This window comes from Drosophila albomicans, chromosome 3 (assembly GCF_009650485.2).
Source record: "Drosophila albomicans strain 15112-1751.03 chromosome 3, ASM965048v2, whole genome shotgun sequence".
NCBI classification, from domain to species: Eukaryota; Metazoa; Arthropoda; class Insecta; order Diptera; family Drosophilidae; genus Drosophila; species Drosophila albomicans.
In genome coordinates, this window is record NC_047629.2 from 18,866,141 (window position 1) to 18,891,626 (window position 25,486).

At 39.9% G+C, this 25,486-nt stretch overlaps 2 protein-coding genes across 4 annotated transcripts; one reads left to right on the forward strand and one right to left on the reverse strand.

Moving 5' to 3' along the window:
- The first annotated feature begins 1,417 nt into the window (after nt 1–1,417).
- LOC117566672 (leucine-rich repeat-containing G-protein coupled receptor 5) lies at nt 1,418–5,078 on the forward strand. The gene is made up of 5 exons (XM_034246218.1): nt 1,418–1,748; nt 2,069–3,344; nt 3,406–3,622; nt 3,683–3,942; nt 4,005–5,078. The coding sequence occupies exons 2-5, from the start codon at nt 2,071–2,073 to the stop codon at nt 4,966–4,968; spliced, it is 2,715 nt and encodes a 904-aa protein (XP_034102109.1). The 5' UTR covers nt 1,418–1,748; nt 2,069–2,070; the 3' UTR covers nt 4,969–5,078.
- A 221-nt stretch (nt 5,079–5,299) lies between these two features.
- LOC117566673 (protein windpipe) lies at nt 5,300–24,201 on the reverse strand. Of its 3 annotated transcripts, XM_034246220.2 has the most exons (3): nt 23,894–24,201; nt 17,092–17,130; nt 5,300–8,093 (listed from the first exon to the last, which is right to left on the reverse strand). In XM_034246220.2, the coding sequence occupies exon 3, from the start codon at nt 8,041–8,043 to the stop codon at nt 5,941–5,943; it is 2,103 nt and encodes a 700-aa protein (XP_034102111.1). In that variant the 5' UTR covers nt 8,044–8,093; nt 17,092–17,130; nt 23,894–24,201; the 3' UTR covers nt 5,300–5,940. The 3 variants fall into 3 exon arrangements, with proteins under 3 accessions (XP_034102111.1, XP_034102110.1, XP_034102112.1); XM_034246219.2 differs by lacking the exon at nt 17,092–17,130 and having other exon boundaries at nt 23,894–24,200; XM_034246221.2 differs by lacking the exons at nt 17,092–17,130; nt 23,894–24,201 and adding an exon at nt 23,076–23,169.
- Between the last annotated feature and the right edge of the window lie 1,285 nt (nt 24,202–25,486).

The window sequence follows — 25,486 nt, forward strand, 5'->3', positions numbered from 1 at the left end:
TTTTTTTCCACTTCCCTCCCCGCATCACTTGTAGAGAAATATGTTGCTGTCAACGCGTCAGTTTGTTGTTTTTTATTTTATTGTTTTTTTTTTTGTGTTCTTATTGTTGTGGTTGTTGCTATTGGCTGTGCCCGGATTTTCGTTTCATTTCCAGTGCATCTTTATCGCGCTGTCTGAGCGATGCCGTCGTTTCTGTTTTGTGCACGCTTCATTACAATAAATCCGGTTAGTAGGTGTCTAGCGTCTGTTCAACATCAACCTGCATCAATTGAGAGTTGCATCCAACAACTGAAGGTGGTGGGATCTTCTCTCTTAAGTAGTCTCTTTGTCCTTCTGTTTTTTAATTTTTTAAACTTACCTTTGAAATTACCTTTTTTTGGCAACCGGAGTGAAGCGACTATGTGGTGCTTTTTAAATTTTATTGATATTTTTAGTTATCCCCAAAATTGCGGTTTATATGCATCATAACTCAGTTCATATACAAGTATGCAATAATTTCTAGCAAACAATTGAAGCGCAGTAATAAAACAAACGCCTAAAAGTATGCAGCGAAAATAAAATACGAACGAAATTTCCGATGATTGCGAATGGACTGCATTTTAATGAATGAATTGATTTAGGAAGTATTTTATATTAAGTTTTTCTCAAAACAAAAATTTAACATAATTTATCATTGTTAAACTCACTTACAAGTATGGAATGATATCCAGCAAACGAATATGAAAGCGCAGTAATTAAGTAAAATGCCTGAAAGTATGCAACAAAAATTGAAAAATTAAATACAAAAGGAATTTTCAACCATAGCGATTGAACATATTACTTGTTTTCCTTTTTTTATGTTTATGCTATAAAATTAACTAAATAATTTATATCAAATTAAGAATAATCAAAGAATATCTTATATTTAAAGTGTTTTAAACGGATTCCAATCAAAATGATTTAAAAAAATCATTAATATAATCAAAAGGCCATATATATACGCTCGTTTTATATATTGAGCAATTGCTAATGTAATTTACAAATTAGTCAGTTTAAATTTACCTCTGATTAAATATACATTTATATATGGAATACAAATTCAAATAGACTCTGCTGATAAAAGATAGGGCTAAAATGTAAAACTTCCTGCACTTTTTATAAATTTCACAATTGCAATGTAAACATACATCTGTTTTGATACATATATATATATATATATGTATATATTATATATATATATATTGTATGGTATACGAATTCAAATAAACTACTCATAAAATGTTTAGCTACACAACACAGTCAACGGACGCCGCTGTTGTTGTTCAACACTGAAAGACCGTAAACTATATCAGTGGCTTATCAGCGGCTTATCTTATCAGCATGAAACGGTTCGTATAGTGGCAGGTGAGTAATTTTTCATTCAGTCAGTATTAGCCGACATTGAAGAGACATCAGCGCCTGTTGTGTTGATCGCGCCAGTGCAATTGGAGTTTTCGTAATAAAATGTAGAGTGCGGATTAAACGCCAATGTCACGTTTTCGCAACTGAAATTTGTCATTGAAATAAAGTTAAAGGAAATTCGACTGTTTAATGTTTGCTTAAATGTGCGGCGTAGCTGTTCAGTGTTTGGTGCTCTAATTTCGATTTTCCCCAGCCCAAGAATCCCCAACAACATCGATAAGATAAGCGCTCCAACTGTATAGAGCTAGACCAAGAGCTAGCGCAAGCGCGTTGTGCGTTCTACGAGAATCAAAACAAACTCGAAGCAGGTGAATAAATTCCAGTAGTGACGTCATTAAATTGCCAATAATTAGAAATATATTGCAAGTAGAGACAGTTTTTAAATGTGATTAAAAGTTTATATATAGATTTTGTCTATACTCTAAGTTGTGGCTGAGTCCAAGCGTCGGTCCCCCATTACTTGTTTATTGCAACAAAAAGATAATGATAAGGCCCAAATAAAATGCATGCGCAATAAAACGACTTTTCAATTGGGGACAACGCAATATATAGAGTACGATTAAATCGCTAAACCCCAAGCATCTCACAGCTGATTCACATTTCGATTGCGAAATTTGCCTCTTTACAGACATGTCTCGCAAGCGATCATTCTTCTTGCTTCTAATCGCACTGCTCGGTGCTGAATACAGCTCGGCAGTCGAATGTCCTGCATCCTGCAAGTGCACTTGGGTCGTCGATAGCTTGTATGCGGACTGCTCACGTCGTGGTCTCAGCATTTATCCCAGCTTTGGCACTGCGCCCGTCGAACACTTGGATTTGTCGGGCAACAAATTCACAGAGTTTCCGCGACAATATGCGGATATGACCTCACTGCTGTACCTCGATTTGTCGGATAATTTCATAGACACTCTATCGGAGGATTCACTCATTGGATTCTCCTTACTGCGCACTTTACTGCTGGCCAACAACACGATCAACAGCTGGACAGCGATTAGCGCAAACGAGGCATTCAAGTATGCCACAAATCTGAAGCGTCTCAGTTTGCGGGGCAATCGCTTGGGCAGCTTTGGTGGCCCGGACTACAGTCAGCAGATCAACAGTCTATCGCTCACGGAGCTGGACATTTCCGCGGCTTACATCAGTTTGGTGGATGGCGACATTGCCGTCAATCAGTTGCCCAATCTAGAACGTCTTTCGCTGGCCAACAATCAGCGCATGCAACTATCGCGATTGCCCTCGAGAAGCATTCGAATGCTCGATCTCAGCAACTGCAGTCTGCAGGGACTTGGCGCTGCCTTCCTCGAGGCGTTGCCCAATTTGGAGGCACTAAATCTATCGCGTAACACAGCGCTGCAATTTGGTGCCAGCGACATTGCACCCATTGTTGCCAAGGAGCTACGTATACTTGATCTCTCCTACTGCAACCTGGACGAGATTGATTTGAGTGGCTTGCCCGTGCTCTCCGAGCTGCGTCTGCGTGGCAATCTGTTGCGCGCTATTGGAGTTAACACCTTTGCCAATAACACCATACTGGAGGTTTTGGATCTGTCCGAGAATCTGCTGCGTTCAATTGAAAATGAAGCTTTCGGTACACTGAAGCGACTTAAGCAACTCAATTTGGCTTTCAATGAGATTGCGTATCTGAATCGCAATTTGATACGCGGCAATGATGTTCTCACAGAGCTCAACCTGAGTCGAAATATCATAAAGAAGCTGACGAGGATTGTCAGCAATTCGGTGCGTCACATCAATATGAGTTGGTGTGAAATATCCGAGATTGAGAGCACCGCATTTTCTAGTTTGTCTGTTATACAGAAAGTAGATTTGTCGAATAATTTCATTGCTGAGCTGCCCAATCAAATGCACTCGGAAACGCTGTGGTATCTGAATCTGGCCAATTGCAGGTGAGATTTCAAAGCAAATAGAGTATACGCCTCTTGTTGACTTTCTTTTATTTCTCCCCAGAATATCAACAATTCGCAACAGTACTTTTAGCGGTTTCCCAGAGCTTGCTGATCTGCATTTAAACGGCAATCGTTTGACTAACCCAATACCGCCTTCCTTCTTTCGTGCCAATAAGTTTCTCGATCAAATCCGACTGGGCGACAATCCCTGGATCTGCGAGTGTCAAGATCCCTTGTTCGTCGAGTTCTACGACTTTCTCACAGCGAAGCCAACAAAAGTGAGAAGCGAGTCTAACTTATTGCTGCTCTGTAGTTAATAATGTTCTTGAAATTTTCAGCTTAAGGATCGCTATCATCTCCGCTGCGGTTCACCGCCTGGTTATGAGGGCAAACAATGGGATTACGCCTGCCTCACTGAGTGGACAGTCAGCGCACGCAGCAGCAAGGGCGAGAAGGTCTGGTCCACCGTTATGCTCAGCATTCTAGGCTTGGGTATTGCAGCACTTTGCTACGGTTGCTGCCAGAGATTGGTGCGCAAACGAAAGGAGCACAACAATCGCAGGGAATACGAGGAAAATAACGACGAATTGCGTCGCATGTGAGTTGATAAAGTTACAATACCTGCTGCTACATATTATAAGAAATAATTCATCCTCTTAGACGAGATCTCAATGATCGCATGATGCGAGAAGAATCCAGCGCAACTCTGCAACCGACACCAGAAGTGAGTCTTCTGCCCTCATATGAGGATGCACTTCTCATGCCCAAGATGGAGCGACCCGTCAAGTCCATGCTGGACTTGAGCATCACGGACCGAGCGCGCAAATATCTGCGTCGTTCGCAAACGCAGCAGGATGGCGAACAATCCGCCGGGGAGGAGGAGCTGCAGCTGGACAACCGGCAGAGATTCCGCAGCGTGGAGATGCTTTCGAATCGTGATAAGGAGAGGACCGCACAGTATGGACCCTACCGACGCACTGGTCGGATGGAGTACAACAATCAGTCGGGTAGTCGACGCTTTAGCATTGAAGATTCACGTTTTCCCGCCGCGCATTTTAAAACACAGAATATGCAGAGTGCCGAGCAGATTGGCAACTTCCAGAGCTACGAGAATAGTCCGTATACGAAGCGTAAGCCAAAGATTGCCGAGATACCGCCATTTAAACGCGTTAACATGATGGCCGACAGTGTTGAGTTCCTCACCGATCCGGAGTACGAAGACTTGGGCAGTAAACCGGGCAGTCCATTTGCGAAGCGTAAACCAAAATCACCCATGAACATGCAGGTCAGTGCACAAGTGTACACAATGCAACAGCATCCACGAGGTGTGCCACTTGCGCCGGCTATCGAAGACTACTTCAAGAAGGCGCCATCCTCGTCGACCATTGCCAGCGACTTTCAGGAGGTGAACGAACCAGATCTCGCCTCTCTGCCGGAGAGTGTCTCCACTTCGGGCGCCGAGCATGATGTGGAGCAAGGGAAACGGAAGAAGCGCAAGAACTCGGCTAGTCGACGGGTCAGTGGCAATTTCAGTGCTGCTGCCGCAGCGGCCGATGAGTCTTCGTCGAGTGAGGGAGAGCGGCTGGTTCAAGTGCATAAACCTATGCGTGAAACATTATTTTAAGCCAAACAAACGACAATATTTTATTTTATAATTTTCTTTCATTTGTTACACTAATCCATACTGTTGTACATAACATTTAAGACTTATTTAAAAATGATTCATGTAAAACACACGTCGTTTGTTTGCTCGAATTAGGGATGGTCTCACTTTTTTTTGCCACCACTGTATTGTTCGTTCAGCCGAGACACGAATCAAGCCCAGACACATTTCGTTCATCGGCAAATATTTTAGCGCAGACACAAACCTAAGGGTGGTAAGTTTTTTGGTTTGTGGTGTATTTAGCTTTTCGTAAGTACTGAAAACTTTGCTTACCAAGAAAAAAAGCTTATCATTTTATCGAAACTATCTGTTTTTATTGTTGTCGTTTTTTTGTTTTTTATTGATAGGCTTATATTGAATTGAAGAGTCATTCACACGAAGAGTAACACAATATAATTTCACAAGAGAAAAGCGCTTAAGTATTATACATTACGGATTCATATAAAATTCACATATGTATGTAAGTAAAGATGTGTACATCACATGTACATCAGATGCAGTTACAGATCATGGTTCAGATGATAAGGATGCATCAGAACGTAGAAGAGGAATAGTTTCGCAAAGTGTTGATCCCTTTTTTGTAATTCGCGCGTTTGGTGGAAAACTTTACATTTAAGATATTTATAACTTTGGTATTAAACTAGATTTATGCTTAGATAATAATTAATTTACTTAATCGCTAGACTACAATTGGTTACACATAGTATATTTAAGAGGGGAGTGTGTGTGTGTGTGGGAGCTTAAATCGAATAGTTTTGCTCTCGTTACTTTATCGATCACCCTCGATCAAGTTTGGGGGCTGCTTTTCCTGCTGCTTCGGCTGCTGGCTGCTGGCTGCTCTCTCATTTTGTAGTTTGAAAAGTTAATGTTGTTGATTTGCTTGCTGGTTGCTGCTGCTTGGCACTTACACTTGGCTATGGACTAACGCCTCACTCAGTGACTGGCCACGCCATTGGCACCTCCAACTGGCACCTGATGTGTGGGCACGGGCGTTGTGATAATGTCGCCAGCATTGGATTTACTGCGTGTCACCAGCATCGGTGTCTTCGGCTTGGGCGTTTCGGTTAGCTTGATCTTGACGCGTCCCGTCTCTGGCGAATAGACCGGCGAATAGCGACCCGATTTGGGCGACGATGGCAAATATGCCCCATCCGGTTCGTTGTTGTTGTTCGGCTCGACCCCCTCGCCCTGCGGATGCTGTGCGTACTTCGAGGCACGTGGCGACTGTGGTGTTGGGTATCTGGGTGTGATGGGATAGTATTCATGGGGTGCTGGTTCGCCGGTGCTGGGCTCCTGGATGGTGGGCACATCCTTGTTGGACTCGCCATTGGCTGTGCCGTTGCCATTCAACAGCGGCTGCTGTCCGGCGCCATCCTTGCTGTCGTATGGCTTCTTGCCGGAACCGTTGACAATCTGTGCATCGTCCAGTTTGGATTTCTCTCCGATGAGCGGTGCCTGTTCGTGTCCGTTACGTGCCAAAGGTTTGCCCAAATTTTTCTTGTCCATGTCGAGCAATTCGGTTACGCGCTGTGCCTCCAAATCACGTGCGGCAGCATTATTGTTGTACTTGCAACGTCTGATGGCCACAAACAGAATGAGACCGACCACAATGAGAGCGATAACACCGAGCAAGAAGTAAATGGCATTGCTGTCATCTTTCTTGCCAATCTTTGCGGCCAGTATGTCACCCGAGTGCTCCGACCCTACTGGAGCATCGGTGATCACATCTAGTGACTGGTCGGTGTCCAATTTGGTCTGTACCACGGGCACAATGACTTCCTCCTCCACGGGTTTCGCCTCCTTGGACTTCTCCTCCACAGACTGTTCTGGCTGCTGCTGGGCACCTTTGCCATTACCAAAGATTTTGAAATTGGTGGGGAACACGACTGGGGACTCAGTTGTTGGCGTCTCCACGGGCTTGTTGTCGAAAGTCTCGTCGTTGGTTTTGCTGTTATCGTCGTCGTTTTCGTCGTGTTTTTGCTCAGACTCTACCGAATCTGGTGTCTCAAAGTCATCGACATTGTCAGCGTTGTTCGTGAAATCGATGGGAACGATGGGCAACGGTCCACCACCGCTGCCAGAACCATCGTCCTCCTCATCCTGCTGCAGATGATCCACCACAGCTTCGACCTTGGGCTCCTCCTCTGTCGCGGACTCTGAGGACACTTGCTTGGCAGCCACGAGCTCCATATTGGGTTGGGTCAAGTCGCCAGAACCCTCGAAATCATTCAGCACTGGCGGTGCTGGCTCTACAGCTCTGGTTGACTTCTTGCCATCGATGACCAAGAAATCCTTGCCAAGTTCATCCACTTCCTCCTCATTATCGGCCGGCTGGTCGCCCATCATTAGCTCATTCTCATCACTCTCGTCCACATCGGGCCAGCTGTAGTTTTTCCTGCAAATCTGCGACTGTTTGATCTGCAGCCAGGACTTGCCGTAAGCCTCGCGAGGCTGATGACAGACCACAGGCTTGGCCATGTACATGTTGCGTTCCTGCAGCCAATTGCGCACCTCAAGCGTGGAGCACGAACAGTTGATGGGATTGTGGCCCAGCTCCAGATGCTCCAGATGATGCAGATGCGTCAACTCCATGGGCAGATATGTGATGTCATTGTGCTGCAGATTGAGCACCGTCAAGTGCTGTGGCAACTTCAGCAGCTGCTCCGAGGTGAGGCGATTATGCTTCACATGGAGTTTCTTAATCTGTTTGCTCAGATGTCCGAGCTCGTGGAGTTCATTGTGCGACAGATCCACTGAGGTCAGATTGGGCAGCATGTCCAGTATGTGTCCCACTCGCTTCAGCCCCAAGAAGGACAGATCGATGGAATGTATGGGTATGTTGGCTGGCAGTGGCTCCTCCGAGTACTGCAATCCCCGGGTGCTGTTGCATTTCGCATGCAGTGTCGGTGTGTGCGTGTGCTGGGACAGTGTGCAGCTGCAGTCCTCGGGACAGAAGTAGGTGGCGGGCGTTGAGGCGGTTGCTGCACAAATGCAGAGCAACAAAGCCAGCAGAGCTGGCAGATTGGAGTGCTTCATGGCTGCAGTGGGATGTTGGGGTTGGATCTACTTGATTGCTCTGTGCTTATCTAAAAAACAGATTAAGAAAATTCCAGAATTATTGTAGGTTTCGATTTTATATTAAAATTTAAATTATGTATATTTTCATTGAAAATAATAATGCTCGATTTTTAAAGTATTTTATTAAATATGATTTCGATTTATTTTCTCTTTTAATGATAAAATTCAATCTATTCTAAATTTTTTTTTGAATTTGTAATTTTAATAAATAAAACATCAAATTATCCAAATAATATTTATAATTATTGTAATGAAAGAATATTATGTTTTAATGAATTTTCTTTTTATTTTGAATTACTCTTTATTAGTATTATAGATTTTAGTCTATTTTGTATTTATATTCTTCATTTTTATTGTTGATTTTTATTTTATTATTCTTTTTGATTCCTTTCATTTCTACTGTTTTAATTTTATCTCGCATTAATGTCTTTATTATTTATATGTTATAAAAATAGAATTTAAGATTTTTTTATATATTTCATTATTTTTGAAGTTTATATTATTAGTACTTTCTATTACAATTTACTCGATTTTGTATTTTAGTTTTGACAATATTTATTTTAATTCGATGTTATATTTATCCTAACACTATGTTATTTCTAAATTTGTTTTTTCAAATATTTTATTTTTAATTAAAGTGTATATATTTTATAATTACTATTAACCTTATTCTCATCGACTTTATTTTCACTTCATTAAGTATCAATTTTTTTGTATTTAACTGCAATTGTCTTTATTGCTCTACAGTCAATGATTTCACGTTAAAAAGTAATCAAATAATTACTAATGTGCCAACAAATACCAACTAACTATGACTACAATCGAGTCTGTTCCATGAGCTTTGATCGCGAATTGTGAATCGCAATTACGTCATTCATATGACACTCTATCTTCGTAACTCTCTCACAGTGTTTCCGCTGCGGTTAAATTATCGATAACTTCGCCAGTTATCGTGATTAGATTTGCTTATCGCCACAACTCTACTGACAACATTATCTACAGCTCGCGGGCAATTCATAATTCTTTTGCTATTTTCTATTTTATTGATAAGTTTTTAAGTTCAACAAGACAAGTTTTTTGCGGTGCGGTTATTTACGTGGACTGTGACATCAGCAACTCGAGCACCTGACGCACCTTTTAATGCCGAAATGGTGTAGAAAAATGACTCAGGGGTGGTGTAAAAAAATAGGTGTTGCAAGCTCATTATTTGACAACTATTAAACAGTAATAACTGGGGAGAGTTACTTCCAAAAAACAATTAATTTTTTAAGTGCAAACTTATGTGGAAACTATATGTTATAGTAATGCGATCCGACAGATTTTCACAAAAATAAAAGCTTCAGTAAATATAGTGATGCTCCCCAAATTTCATCATGATATTTACAAAACTGTGTGATTAGCTTGCATTTAAAGAGACGGACAGACAGTCAGACGGATTTTTTAATTCAGTTACTAATTAACAGCTTTTGTTATTGTTAACATAAACATGCACAATTTATGTTTAGTTTATTAGCACTTGTTGCTGATAGATCTAATCATTTGTTGTCAGACTTTCACTGTTCTTCGGCTTAACGCTTAATTAAGTAAATCACCTGTCAGCATTTGTCTCTCTCTCAGCATTCAACTACTCGCTGCCCACACACACACACGCAGAGAATCTCAACAAACATTATCACATAGATAAAGATCAAACCCATTTAGCATTCGGCTGGTTAGGTTAAGGGGTTGAGGTCGGTGAGCAGCTGTTATGCCGTTGCCAGACTAATAAGCGGCTCGCTTTTAATCTCAATCTACTACAACTGTCGCTGTGTGTACGAGTGTGTGTGTGTGTGTGTGAGTATCTGTGTGCTCGGCATTTATTGCCTGAGCAACGCAAAGTGATTGACGTCTGTCTCGTGGATGCAATTTAAGTGCAATTCGCGCTCTTCCTCAGCAGCACAGTTGATAAGCAAAGTTAAACCGCAGTCTCTATCTCTCGCTCTGACCGCAAAAGCTCTCAACGAACAATGGGAACAGCGTGGAAACAAATATATATGTAGATAATCAACTGGTCAAGTACGTTGATAGATGCAACAAGGTGCACTTCGCGTATGCAAATTGTTGTCGACAAAGTCTTTAAAGACTTCACTCTAGAGAATTCCACCCTGAGTTACATGTTTGTGCTTAGTAATTAACCATGAGTAATTATGAGTTGACACTCGCGTTTTGCCGTAGCTGTTGCTTATGCCTCGTCATGCTGATTCGCCGTGAACTTGCAACAAAGTTTTCCATGCCAAAACTCAAGGGCAACTTTTGGGCAATTCTGCCTGCACAGTATGCCACCAATTTGTGCAGGCAGACGGCAACAAACAAAAATAATACAAATATACTTATGTATGCCGAGGCATGTGTAGCAGCTGCCGCAATTGGTGGCACAACATAATTGAGGCGCAGTCGCAGCAGCCGTTGCGATAATGATGCGGGCTGCGGCTGCGAAGCGAGGCAGAAAATGCCAACTGGAAATGAGGCGTCACACGGCATGCAAATGTGCCACAGACGCTCAACAGATTCAACAGAAAGATGAGACAGAGAGAGAGAGAGAGAGAGAGAGAGAGAGAATCAGTTAGCTTTATGTTTTTGGGTTGCTGGTCAGCCTCAAGGTCAAGGCGACTGTAAACAGTTGGCTGCCACTGTGCCTGACAGAGATGACGCCTCAATGTGACATCTGAAAAGTGGTCTTAACAAATTGCGCTTAAACATAGCCAGGAAAGCAACAGCAACAGTAACAACAGCAACAAATGTCTTCTTCAAATGGGCTGGTGTTGACAAATTGCCAAGACGCGGCTGGAAAGACTTTCTCCACAGACTTTTGCAACGGGAAAAATGCAAACAGCAAAACGTTTCTCAGGCTTATTGTGAACAAACAGTTGGTGGCGTTGAGGCATTTATCAAAATCTGTCAATTTGCCTTTTTGGCCACCTGCCCGACCAGTTAACATTTGCAGTTGCAGTTGGCAATTAATGTGCTTAATTGCATTTTAAATGTGCAAGCGTGTGTGTGAGTATATTTTGTTATCATAATTTGATCGTGATTTCACTTAATTGCCAACGTTGTCTCCTCCTCAGTTGTTCGGCGACAGGAAGTGCAAATTAGGCACTGCCGAAAAAAATATATTTATATTGTATTAAAAAAAAACGAAGATGGGAAATGCTGGCTGTGCAGCGTATGGCTGCCAAATGCCACTTAATGGCGACATCAACTTAGAACAAACATTTTGCAAATTGAAAGAAATCTGCGACAACAACAACACCAACAACAACAACCTCAACAACGGCGGCATTTAAGTTAAACGATGACAAATGCTCTCCCCTAACCTTGACTCAGTGCGTCCAAAAAATTGAAATGAAGAATCAACAACATTAGCAGCAAGTGACGCTCTCGCATCTGACAGACGCACAAATACCCTGCAAATACCTGCGACTATAAATAATGGCAATTGTCGCCGGAAAAGCATTAACACATCATTCACATTTCTTTCTAGCAGAAGAAATGAACTCATTATTTTCCTATATTATTTATTTTGGCTTGCCTGCGAAGGTGGTTTAATTGTCTCAATACTATATTATATATTTAAATTTACGAGCAGGCAACGCTGCAGTTAAATATACATTATTCTCTCATAACAAATCCCAAAAATAAACACGATTTCGACTTTTTGCATTTTAGTACATAATTATAATATTTTTGAGGTTGGCGTAAACTGGTTTGCCTCTCATTTTATATTTTAAGTCAATTACTCAGCATATTCTCGAAAAAAGTGCAATTCAAGTATTACTGGTCACGAATTGTGTAATCTATATTCCGCGTCTAGAACTGTTTTTAATTTCCACATATTATCTAGCTCTATAGACATTTCTTGTCTCTCGGTCAATTGTCGGTCATCATCATCATCATCATTTGATGTCTCCGCAGCAGCAACACAGTGAGTATGCAAATAGTTTAAAGCCGTATTTGATTGTTGAGCAAACATAAAAACAAAGTGGAGAAATATACTCGTAAAAGCATCATATCATATCATATATGAGCGAGAGATTTGCGAACATTTTTCGCTTGTGTTTTTTGCGGATTTAGATTCGTGCAAATCTCTTTTTTATAGGTACATTTAAATTGTGCATGCTGTGCGACGCCATATAATAAAAGGCATTTGGCTTTGCCTGATTTCGAATATGTATCGTAACGGTATACATATGCAAAGTACTATATGTATAAATAGATATGATAAAAAGATAAAAAAAAAAACTACGCGTACTCAAAGCTTAGCTCAATTTAGCTCTCGTATTTCCAATTGACTATGCAAAATGAAAACCACAAAGATCATCATAAGTGAGTGCGACTTTTTACGTGATCAACTACGAATAAATGGGGGCATTTCTAGAGTGTGGCCAGTGGAGAATGGAGAGTGGAGAGTGGAGAGTGCGAAGTCAGCGCGTTACAGTTACCGTTAACTTTTGGGGTCGTTCATAGTCGCATTCGCAGGTTATGTGGTTTATTGAACTGTTGCCAATTCTGCGTCGCAACCTTTCTTCTTCCGCAGTTTGCTTTCGATTTCCCTCTTCGCATTGTTCTCTATCTTTTTCTCTCTCACTTTCTTTCTACTTCTTTTGACCGCTCTACGCAGTCGAAATGATGACGCGCAGCAATTAAAACATCAGGTGATTTCGTTGTCTTTACCTGCACAGCTTTTGCATAAAATCACACTCACACACTCTCTCTCACACACACACAACGGATAGCTTTGAAGCTTGCGTTGCCAGAGATGACGTCTAAGCTCGAAACAAGCCATGACTCAGTGAAGGCGATTTGGCTACGCTCGCTTTGCTTGCTGCCATTCACAATGCAAAAATAAAATTAAAATAAAAAAATGGAAATAAAAATAGAAATAGCAATAGGAATAATAATAACACAAAAACACGGCACAGTTCATTCAAGGCGAACTGTGAATTTTTACACACTCACACTCACACACTCATGTCGTCATACTTCTAGACAACGAGTTCTATGAGTGTTTTTTTATTTTGCGATAAACCGTGGGCAGGTAAAGCACGCAAACACACACACACACACACATTTGCAAAGAGTCGGCGAGCTAAAGACAATTAGCATATGTGAATTGTAATTTGGTTTTGTTCTCGATCGGAACACTAAAAACTCAGAACTCAACTGCAGTCGTCGTCGCTGTGGGTCTAATGACCCAATTCGCTGCGCTTCGTCTGTTCGTCTCTCCTTCGATTGGCTACGTCTGAAGTTTTGTTTTTTTTTTGTCGTTTAGTACTACTTTATCAATATGGTAATTTTTGCAAAACAAGGGCAGCTTCAATTTGCCAATTAGGCAAACTCTGGCCACAAAGTGTGGCAACGCCAATCAACTGCAAATGAGCCTTACTTAAGTCACTTTTTTATTAATAAAAAGCGAAACTAAAGAAGAAAAAAAACCATACCAAAAAGAGCCAAGCCAAGAGTTTTATTGATTTCCACGAAAAGTACTCATACTCGTAGTCGTAAAAGAAAAAAAAATGAAATATACAGAAACCAATCTTGAAAAATACGTAACTAAAATGTGAGGCAAAAAGCGCAAAGCATAAGCGAAAATTATGTGAATTATGCAAAACGTGTTGTGGCCCGCTCGCTGGCAGCGGACAGCAACAACGCCCCAAAAACAAAACGTTAAACGTGTAGCCAAGTCAATGCACCAAGCTCAGTTCAAACCGTTAGTCAAGAAAAAAAAAAAAAAAACCAAAAGTAATAAAGTGAATTGCAGCTCACATTACGTATGCGACCTGTTGGCCAAAGCGTTGCCAAAATAACATTCAACTTGAGTTTTGATTTACAAATTTAATCGACCATGCGCCATTTCCTATTATTAGTTGGACGCACATTTGCATTGAACTTGAACCTCGTCAAAAAAAAATTGAATCGCATCGAACAGCGACGCCGCCTTCTCTATTCTTTGCCGCAACTCTACTCTTGGCCACTTGGCCAATTGCCAAGGCTGTCGGCGCATTTGTGGCTTCCCAAGAAAAGTATATAGACAATTCACGATTCACAATAAAACTGAATCACACTGACAATAACAATATACATCATATATGTTGTATTGCTGAAAATGGTGAACGCACAAAATGACTCATTAAAAAAAAATACCCATATGTAATTACTAAATGATTTTATACTTTTAAAATGGCATACATTTCCGACACTCACTGTTATGTATTTACTACAGACAGACAAAGAAAAAACCCCAGAAATAATAATTATTGAACTGAGATTAACACCTCTTCGATGGAGAAAGTTAGAAAGGTAAACCCAACAAACTCGCATTTCACAATTTGCAAAAACAATAACAATAGACACTCGCAAAAATAAGTTTATTACACGCATACGCATACATTTGGTTGCCACTGTTTTGCATTAAATCGTACGAAAATATCTCAAGTATGCGCAAAATGTTCAACATTCTGTCGCTGTTGCAGTTATTTCTGAAAATATATGTATTCCTTATGTGAAGTTCAGTTGAAGAAAATGTTTTTTTGGGGAGAGGAGGATCGAAATACGAACCGCAAAGAGAAAGGTGGCCAGCCAGCCAGCCAGCCAGTAACAACAACAATTCAATTCGAGCACTTTGATTATTTCATATTAATTTAGTTATGGTTCGCAGTCCGGTTACGATGGCATGTGTGTGTGAGTAAGTGTATCTGCGTGGACACCCACGGCACAAGTTTGTCGCGGTGACAGACGCCTACATAAATCATTGTCTTTCGCATAGATACATTTGAACAGACAGATACATATGCAGATACAGATAGATATACAGAAAGGCGACGAGTGATGAGTTTGTCGTCGAGGCTGATTTGTGCCAAATGCGGCTGCACTTTTGTCCGACACTTTTCAATGAAACCCAAACGCCAATGGGCGCCAGCCAAGCACCTTGTCGTCTGTCGCTTCTTTCGTAATTCAACGCTTAACAATAGTCGCATTCACGGGCAATCTTAAAGAGCTTATCTAACTGGGAAACGGGACAAAAGTATAAAGCAGCATTTAAATGACAATTAGATACAGAGCTTCATGGTTATGCGCAAAGTGCAAGTACAATTGCAATTGCAATTGCAATCAATTTTTGTTGTGCCGTATAAAATAATCAGCGAATGTATTAAAGTGTCTGTTACGAGTGTTTAAACTATCGTTATGATTGTTCCTATATGCTTAGCTGACACTCGCATTGAACTTTGTGTGTGCGAATGTAATTAGAATGACGTTAATTTAGTCAGCATCGGTAGTTAATCAATGCCTTATAATTGTTTACATTTTCAACAAGTCTCAAGCCACGTTGCTATAATTAGTAAAGCACAAAACAAGATACGATACTTCAGATAGAGATACTAATAGATAAGCTAAATTATTATCCACAGCTGCGTTAATTGGCGAACAACGAACGACAACGAAGATCAGCAGAATGTTGCTGTTCAACAGTTTTCCCCCCTGCTGTGTTCCGTGAATTTCCAACTATGGTGACATTATGACATAACAACTTAATTGAATTCGAAACAAGAAACAAGAAACCAAAATCGAAAACTTGAACTCTAAACTGAATTTGCGTGGGTTTTATTTCTTATGCTATTCTCGTTTCGTGTTGCCAAAGTTCAGGGTGTGTGATCAGTCAGCAGCAGCCTCTATTTATAGCATTTACTAAGCCAAAAGACCTTGCAACTCAAAATGTGAATCACATTAATTAACACACTTCAACTACTTCCGATTAAAAACAACGTGCAATTAACTCAACTCGAACTCGGGTCGAACTATCAAACACGCTTAATTTACTCAGGTCTCGAGGTTAATACACATTTGTTGTAATTTATAGTGGCAAACAATATGCTGAGACAATGATTAAATAATGAAAATTCATTAGGTTAGTGCTACCATTTCGATCAGAGTTCAACAACCAACTATAAAATATTACAACACGCCATAAATATCCCAATTGCAGCGTGAAATTATTGGCCAATTGCACCTGCCATTTGCCATTGCGTTCCGCCGGATTTCGCTTTTCAGTCGGTTTGTCTGTGGCAATATCTTAAACTACAAAGAGTTTGCAACACAGCACAATAAAAGCAGAGAACATAAACTGGTTCTGGGAAACTTTGTGGCACAGTGCTTGGGCTAAAGACACGTGTTCGCAGACTCCAGACACTCGATTCTAAGTGGACAAATAGCCCTGCGGTTAAGTTTTGGTAGCAGTTTAATAAACTATGTATAAATACAATATCTATAAGGCCAAGGAGAGAGCAACAGCAGCACCAACAGATCGCATGATCAGATCTCTCAGCTGGCTGTTGCGAGTGGCAGTGGCAATGGCAATAAGCCGCATCGAGTCGACCACTTTTGCCGGCCAAGTTGACACGTTAAGAGCACGCACGATTGCTTGCCATTAAAGTCGTAGTTGTAAAAGAGTATTGGCAACTGCTGCAGCCAAGATCGAGATAGAGGCAGTTGCAACGATGCCAAAGCGTTTGACAGTTATGACCACTTGTTGTTTTGGCTTTGGCTTTGGCTTGCTTTGCCTTGCTTTTGCCGGCCGGCACCCACCGACTGGCTGCAACTTAACAAAAGCAATAGCAATTTTACTAGTTGGTTTTTGTTTTTTGTTTCTTTTTCGTTGAACTGGTTTCATAATGCTCATCATGATCGTGTTGTTGTTGTTGATGATGATGATGACGATGACGCCGCTGTTATTGTCTGGCCTGAGAAGCCGGCTAACGATGCGGCTGAAAGACACAGCAGAAGAGCGTTGTCGAGTTGCCAACCCAAAATTGGTAGATCTCAACTGGCTTTTTGGCCTGGCGATTTTTTGGGAATGCCAATGCGAGTAGCAAACAGCTCAATTTGGAGGCCTGTTTTGTTGTTTTTGTGTTTCTGTTTTTTTTTCAGTTTTGTGTTTTGTGATCGTGGCATGCTAATGTGCGAGCTGATTACCTTTTATAAGACATAAATGGTCGGCAGTCTGTTCCAGACCTGCAAATATACAAAACAACAAAAATCACGAGAAAATTGTAAATCTCAAAATGCTCGAATCGAAAGTGCAACTCGTGTGTGTGTGTGTGTGTGTGTGTGTACAGTCATAAGCCAAGAGAGGCTGAGATACAACAGGTTCATAGACAGAGGCAATTCCGAGAGTCGTTTGCATTCGAAATGACAAAATGACTTTGCACAAAACATAACATATATACTCCGTATAATTTCTTATATTTATTTAACTATTTTTTATGCTTGTCGCAATCTGTTACTGTTGCCTTAGCTGCTTTGCCACTGACTTTGATTTTAATTGTGTATAATTAGCGTTTTAATTGCTAGCGTCTAAATTCATTTTTAACGAACGCTTGTCATTGACGGCTGCTGCCAGCCAGCCTTTCATTATTTTACATGCTTAATTCATTTGCAAATCTCAAGAGTTTTGGCAATGAACTGTGAAAGTTTTTAACGGAAAGGAAATGAGCGAAATTTTATGGTAGTTTTCAAGGTTATAAAACGCCTAAAACAACACACAAAAGAAATATGACAATTTGAATGCAGCTGCGTGGTCAACAAACAAAGAAAACATCGAAAAAACAAGTAAGAAAGCGAAGCTTGAGTGTGCTCAACTGTGAGATACTCGCTAATCTTTTTCGATAAAAGCAAAACGGTGCGGTATTACTCTAAAAATATACCAAAGTAACATACAAAAATATACCGAATGCTATATTTGGTATATTGATATAATACTGGATTCACATATATGCAAAATATACCAGATTTCCAACCAAAGCAAATCAGTATTACACTTAATATATATATATTTACAATACATTCTTAATATATCAAAAAATACTGAAGTATACTGAAGGGCTCATATGGTATATTGATATAATACTGTATTTTCAATATACCAAAGAGTGTAAAATATACCAGATTTCCAGCCAAAGCAAATCAGTATTATGCTTAATATATCAATATAATAATGGATTCTTAATATTATATATCAAAAAATACTAAAATATATCGAAGGATCTATATGGTATATTGATATAATACTGTATTTTTAATATACCATAGAGTGCAAAATATACCAGATTTCTAGCCAAAGCAAATCAGTATTATGCTTAATATATTAATATTTATAATGGACTCGTAATATATCAAAAAATACTAAAATATACCAAAGGCTATATTTAGTATATGTACCCAATTGTCAACTGATATACAATTCATTCAATAACTACAACTTTTATGTGATCGCAATCAAATTTTCAGAAATCATAAAGACTGCAGTTCTTATAGTGTCCACCTGACGGATAAAGCTATATCACATCGAATATATATACTTTATAATGTATTGTAGGCATAAAACTATAATACCCTTCTGCTCTTTGGATAGCGGGTATAAAAAAAACTAACACTTCATTCATAAACCGCAGAATGCATTTCCCATACAAATCACCGCCCTAATGAGCTGCCCTTTTCCGTTGTTGTCATCAGAGCTGTGGTTGTTGTTATTGTTTGTATCTGGACAGCGCCGAGCACTTAAAAGAGTGTCAAGCGAATTTGTTTATCTGCTTGTCTGACCGCTGATTAATATGCGTCGAACGTGCCCAACATATTGTCACGTAACTCGACTCGACACAGCCGCTGGGGCAACTGACTGCTGTTGACTGACTGCTGCTGCCTACTGCTGTGCAGATTACTCATACGCCACCGGCACAACACTAAAACAGTGAAACAGTAAAACTGACAGTGCGACTATACCACAAGCCGTGCAATCGATCCATTTCACTATCAGCTACTGCATCCAACGCAGTTGTAATCCCAGACGAGGTCGCAATGCTCCACATTTGATGCCATTTAAAAAAAATATATACAAATAAACATGACGAAAAAAAAAAAATGAAAAAAAAAATGAATGTTTGCTCGTGTGTCTGCCTTTGATTTGCCTTTGCCAATTGACAAAATTGTTTGGCGTGGGCTATAAATATCCATATGCAAATTTATATTCATTGATCAACTAATATAAAGCGATGGCAACCGAAAGAACACAGAAAACACAATTTATCAGCAAGTGCAAAGAAATTCAACTGCACTTTGGATAAATGCCATTGTAATGTAGTTGAAATGTTAATGTAAGAAATTTAAATGCACAGAAGCCAAGCATGCTCCCAAGGGGCAAATAAATTGCCATAAAAGCAGGAAGAATTCCCTATCGAATTCCAAATAATATTGCCTCGAGGCCTCAACTATATGTACTTTATATATCGTTATCAAAGGCGGCAGTTGGCTGGCTGGCAACTTATCTTATCTATCGAGCGGGTAAAACGCTCAACACTTGCTAATTATAGCTATGCTTGGCAACTCTGCAGTCATGTGCACTTGGCGTTAAGCCCATGAATTTTTATTTGCTTCCAAAAAGATTTAAATGACAAAATGCACTAAGAGTGTCGCTTGGAAATATAAAATCTACAGAAACAGTTCTTCAGCCCTCTTGAGTCGTTGCATTGTTTTCATTGTGTCGTTGTAATTGGGCAACTGTCAGCATGCGTTTGTTTTGATTGCGCTCTGATAAGTGCGTGTTGTGCTTTATCGAAACATAAAAAAATACCCCAAAATTTATGTGTTGCTCATCCCCAAAAACACAACGTTATCGCGATGTATCTAATGGGGCAATGGGGGCAAGGTTGCATGAGTCTATCACTCTCTATATTTCTGTTTACACAATTCCCATTTGCTGCGTTTCCATTTCAATCGAAGTGCAGCGCCGATGTCGCCAGCATGTACAGCATATTTATTTGACTGCCGCTCCGATTGCAGAATCCAATGCGAAAGGAAGTTCTGTAAATTGAAACGCCCAGACTCTGGTCGCCAGAGACCAAAACTTGTGCGATAAGCAGTGCAATTAAAAACACATTAAGTATACGATATGGTAAATTGTGATTTTCATTGCATAAGAAATTGGCAAACATTAAAAGTTCATATGAGTAATTCCATAACGGAATTTGTCCCGTGCGAGACTCTTTACATTGAAAATAACATAAACTGAAACAATTTTAAAAATAAGAAAAGGTTTTTTTATAGCTCTAGATAAGTACTTTAACAGGTAAGAAAGCTACAGTCGAGTGTACTCGACTGTGAGATACCCGCTACCCATTTTAAATAAAAGCAATATATTATTCTCAAAATATACCAAATGTACTACAAAAATACTAAAAACATACCAAATGGTATATGTGGTATATCGATACAGCACACCATTCAAAATATACCATAGACGGCTCAATATACCAGATTGTCAGCCAAAGCAACTCAGACCCCTAGTAAGTAGGCGTTTTTGCCCATACAAAAGTATTTCTTTAATAACTTCGACAATTTTTATTTGATCGCAACCAAATTTTCAGGAATCATAACCACTATAGTTATTATTATATATACCAAAATTCGCAACTCTAGCTTTAAAATTACGCTTGTTATTCGATTTTTTGATTCGTCGAAAAAAAATTATAGCTCTATCTCTTATAGTCTCTGAGATCTAGGTGTTCATACGGACAGACACACAGACGGACAGACGGACAGACGGACATGGCTAGATCGTCTTGGCTGTTGACGCTGATCAAGAATATAAATACTTTATAGGGTCGGAGATGCCTCCTTCTAGCTGTTACATACATTTCCTGTCGGCACAAAGTTATAATACCCTTCTACCCTATGGGTAGCGGGTATAATTAGAGCTAAGAATGGTTTTGGAATTTTCTTTCTGTTTTGTTTTCTGTGTTGATAATGGCAAAAATTAAGAAATTCGTACGCAAGCCAAAAAATGAACGAATTTATATATTTTATCGTAAAACAGAACAAGTTCCTAAAATCAAACTTAGCTCTAAATATAGTGCTTATCTAAAGCTTTAAGAATAACATTCACTTATTTTTAAAATTGTTTCAGCTTATTTTCACTGTAAAAAGTCTCGCAAGGGAAAAATTCCGTTATGGAATTACCCAAATTCTGCATGAATTCTTCAAGAGTTCAAAAATTTGTTATAACTCCGATAAGGGTCAAAACTCCCTTATGCACTTATGCACTAAAAATTGTTTAAATTTACTTTTTAATAGAAATTTTGTTGCATTTACTAGGAAATTGAAAGACGAAAAGAATTCCCTTAAATCAGCTGTTTTTTGGGTTTATTATTGGTTATTTCCAAACGGAAATCATAGTACAAATAACAAAGATAGTGCTGTCGTCATAGGCAGCGTCATAGTCACAAGCATTGCTATCGTTATCGTTATCGCTATCGTTTTTTTGCTAACGGCTTCGGCGTTGTCTTCGCCTGAGACTTTATTTTTGGGATATATTTGTCTGTGGGCGGCTGTTTTGAGTTATATAGTTTAGTTTTTTATATCTGTCGTGTTGTTTTTTGTTTTCGCAGGCAGCAGGCACCAAAAAGGCGTCAAGCTGTTGGCGGTTGTTGAAGTTATTGGCCATAAAAACGAAATGTTGTTCGTTGAAACTTGGGCCGCGCACTCGCACATTTCTGTGAATTATGCGCCACAAATTAGCACCTGTCTGAAGAGCTCTGAGTATTTCTGAGTCTGAGTTTCACACATATCGCAGCATGTTTGAATGTTCCAAATGTTGCGTAATCGCCGCCGCCTCCTTCCGACCACGTCATGTGAATGAGAATTACACACACACACACTCATAGATTATTATATTTTCCAACAATTCTCAATTAATTATGAATGTAATCATTACAATCGATCGACACAAAAACAGATCATAAAACGATTCAAACGAAATCTACATTTTGATAACTCAATATATTAGAATGTTGTGTATTTTTGCAATCGCCACGAGTAAAACGCGCGTAAACAAACAATTACAATTACACACAAATATTGTGTGTGTTGGTTTGCCGCTTGTGCAAGGTGTAAATTAAAAGTCGGAAGCGCAAGAATCTCAAGATTCATAGCCGCAAATAAAGATAGAGATTCAATTTGAATCCGTATCGCATTCGAAGATCAGTGCGAGGCGTGTGCGTACTTTTTATTTATTTCTTGGGTTTTTACGTAAACGCAAACTGCATGAATAGATTGTGAGTGCGAGTGCGAGTGTGAGTGCGAGAGTACTCAGAGTGTGTTTCAGAGATTTCACATGAATGTAAAATGCGTGCGTCAGTGAGTTTTCACAACATCTTAACACTGTAATCGCAAAAAAGGTTGAGTGTGTGTGTATTTATTTCTTGTACTTTTGTTGCCATGGCGCTTAAGTAATTTTTTACATTTCGTTTGTTTTTTTTTTTTAAGTGCCTGCCTTTTTCCCGCGGGGGGTTAAAGTAACAATTTTATTTTTTATTAAAGCTCTTCACTCGTCTTTGCAGTCGGTTTCGTGGCAATTATATAACGATATAACTGTAGCTCTTACTGTTACTGTTGTTGTTGCTCGTTCGGTTGAGAAACAGGGTCAAGTTTGCCGCAGATCAGCAGCGCCAACCGCAAAAACACAAATGAAATTATAGGTAATAAAAGACGACGACGACGACAACGATTCAGGCAAAAGTCAAAACTCATAAGCTGAACGCAAGTGCAACTTCAACTCAGGCTGGAAATTGCATAAACGCTCCAATTTCGCTTCACTCGCAGCTCAGCTTAGCTCAAGTCATCCGATTCCCACATGTTTTTTTTTTGGGCGAGAATATCAAACAAACTGTATCGATTGTCGATGGAATTACAGCCAAGTTGCGAACTGTGCCTTTTATTTACATACGAATTTAGTTGTTGCTAACTTAAATCAACTCAAACTCGAGCTTCAAAACGAATCGAGTCTAACACAAAGCACGCGAGTTGTTTGCCTTATCACGCTTTAGGCGAAGCTTCTTGATATTCCATTAGCACCAGACCTTGATCTTAGATAACACTACATTGCGAATGATTAATTTTGTACTCACAGCACATCAAAAACTCTTAACAATTCTTTCAATTTTTCTCACTTTTTAATTTTGTTTATAAAGTTGATTTCTTTTGTATGTTGTATTGTATATATATTTATTTATCTATTTAAATAGATTAAAACACTTTTCTCAGTTGCTAGGCTATATTTAAAATATATATTTTTTGTTATATATATTTTATTCTCTTTCTTGTTTCCACTTCTTGTTTTTTTCTTTATTGCACCGGCACTATTTTAATTATGCTCTTTATGCTGTATCTTTGGGTCTATTTAATTTCATTGCTTTTCACCGAAAGTCCTTCAACGCGTTTCAAGAAGATCTTGGCGATCTTGGCAATGCTTGGCGATCTGGCGTCTTGGCTGCCTGCGTTGTGACTGCCGTCGTCGCTCGGTCGGCTGTGTGTTCGCTATCAATTTTGGTTTCGGCGCAAAAAATAACAATTTCACATAAAAGATATAACAAAAAAGAATTTCGAAAACGAGACTGACGAACACGAAATGCCGCAGCCGCGCAGCAGCCGACAAATGTCACCGAAACCTGAGCAAAAACAACAGCAAACACAGAACCGAGCGAGCACCAATCACAGATACACACACATACACACACCAATTCATACACGCAGACAGACACCAATACAGAGGTATTGCAGATGACAGGGAAGCAGACAAGAACAAACAAACTGCAGCCGCATCGAAAGCCCATAAATTGCTCTTAAAGTCTGCTACTTTGATTTTCTTATGTGCACATCATCATACCCTATACTCAATTGAGCACTTTCATTTGTTCACTTATTTTGCAAAATTTTGTTTAATTACCTAAAGAACACTGAGCGGTGACTTTGTAATCTGCTCCACACTCCACAAACACACACGACGACACACGGCACGATCGGAGCCAACGAATGTAACTAAAATCGGTTTTGCCGCCTTGATTGTCGCGCAGCTGCGAATCGCGTCGAAACTAACTCGACTATCTGACAGAATGACTGGCCAGAGAGAGAGTATAGCGCATAGGCGTTTGCGGATCACAGAGCACGCAGACACACACGACCGTTCGATGAGAACGCTTAACGCCGAATAAAAACGTCAGTGCTAAAACCTTCGCGCAAACCGACACTGAGTAAACCGAACTGAAACTTCACCACCGGTTCACACACATATAAATACGCATGGAAACACACACACAAACACACACTCAATGGCGGCAAGCACAGGGAGAGAGAGCCGAAATAAAGCTAAAGCACAGCAGAGCAGTGCAGAGAGATCAGACTGGAGCTGGAGATGTTGCTGTTGGAGTGAGCTTCGATGAGCGAAACTTTTGATCTCTCTTTGGCTGAGCGCAAAAACAAAAAGCATTCGCACTCACTCTCTAACGGTGCGCTATACGTATTGTGTTGCACTAGTATTGGTAGCCGCGCCATTTCTAGTGTCATTATCGCCCCATTAAACACGTGGAAAGCAGTCGACACACGCGCAAATAGTTACAACTGCAGTAAAACATCGAAGTCTATGAATTTTCAGCATTGAGTAAATAACTCAATCGCTCTCTTTACATTTGCTGTTGAAATTATCCGAACAAATTTAATTTCGTGAGTGAAGAAAGCTTGCATGGCTTATCAGACAGTGCGAACTGTCGGTGTGTTATCAATTTGTATTTGCTGTTTGCAGAACTGTGTATGCGTTTCCTCACACCTTACGTAAAAATAAAAATAGCCGAGTGCTCATACGCCGTGTGTGTACATAATTCTGAATAAAACTTTGGCAGTTTTTGTTGCAACCAAACCAAACCAAACCCAACCCAATCGTATCGTATCGTATCTTATCAATGCGATATCTCGCATTTTCTGATAATACCGCTCTTAGTGTATTACTCGTTGCATTCACATGAATTTTCAGTTCCGATTGCGTGCTGTTTTTTTTTGGCTAATTATTGTTATGCTCGCAACGAGCTAAAGTTAAGCTTTTATTTTAGCTGGCGGTACAATAGAAGTCAAGTGCTGCGTGGGTGGCTTTTGTTTACGTTTTAGTGGGTTTCTAGGTCAAAGTTAATGGTCACACTGTCTAGCTAAAGTGCGTGCCAGCATTGTTTTAGCTAGGCATGCGCAGCTAGAGTCGGAGAGAGAGAACGAGATGCACAGCACAAAAGGGAGTCAGAGAGTACATTATTCTTGTTTGTTTGATTTCAATTTTCGTATTGGAATTTTGAGCGAATTGTTTTTGGGTAAGTCGCGGTTGCTAGCCACAAAAGAACACCAAAGGCAGAGGAAAAGGTAAAGGCAGCAGCAGCGGCAGCTGAGTGGCAAAACTTGTGTTAATACCAATGTTAAATATTTGAGTTGAATTTATCTTATCGCCGTATCTCGCGCACACACATTTTGAACCCGATACAACGAGCGTTACGTGTATTTG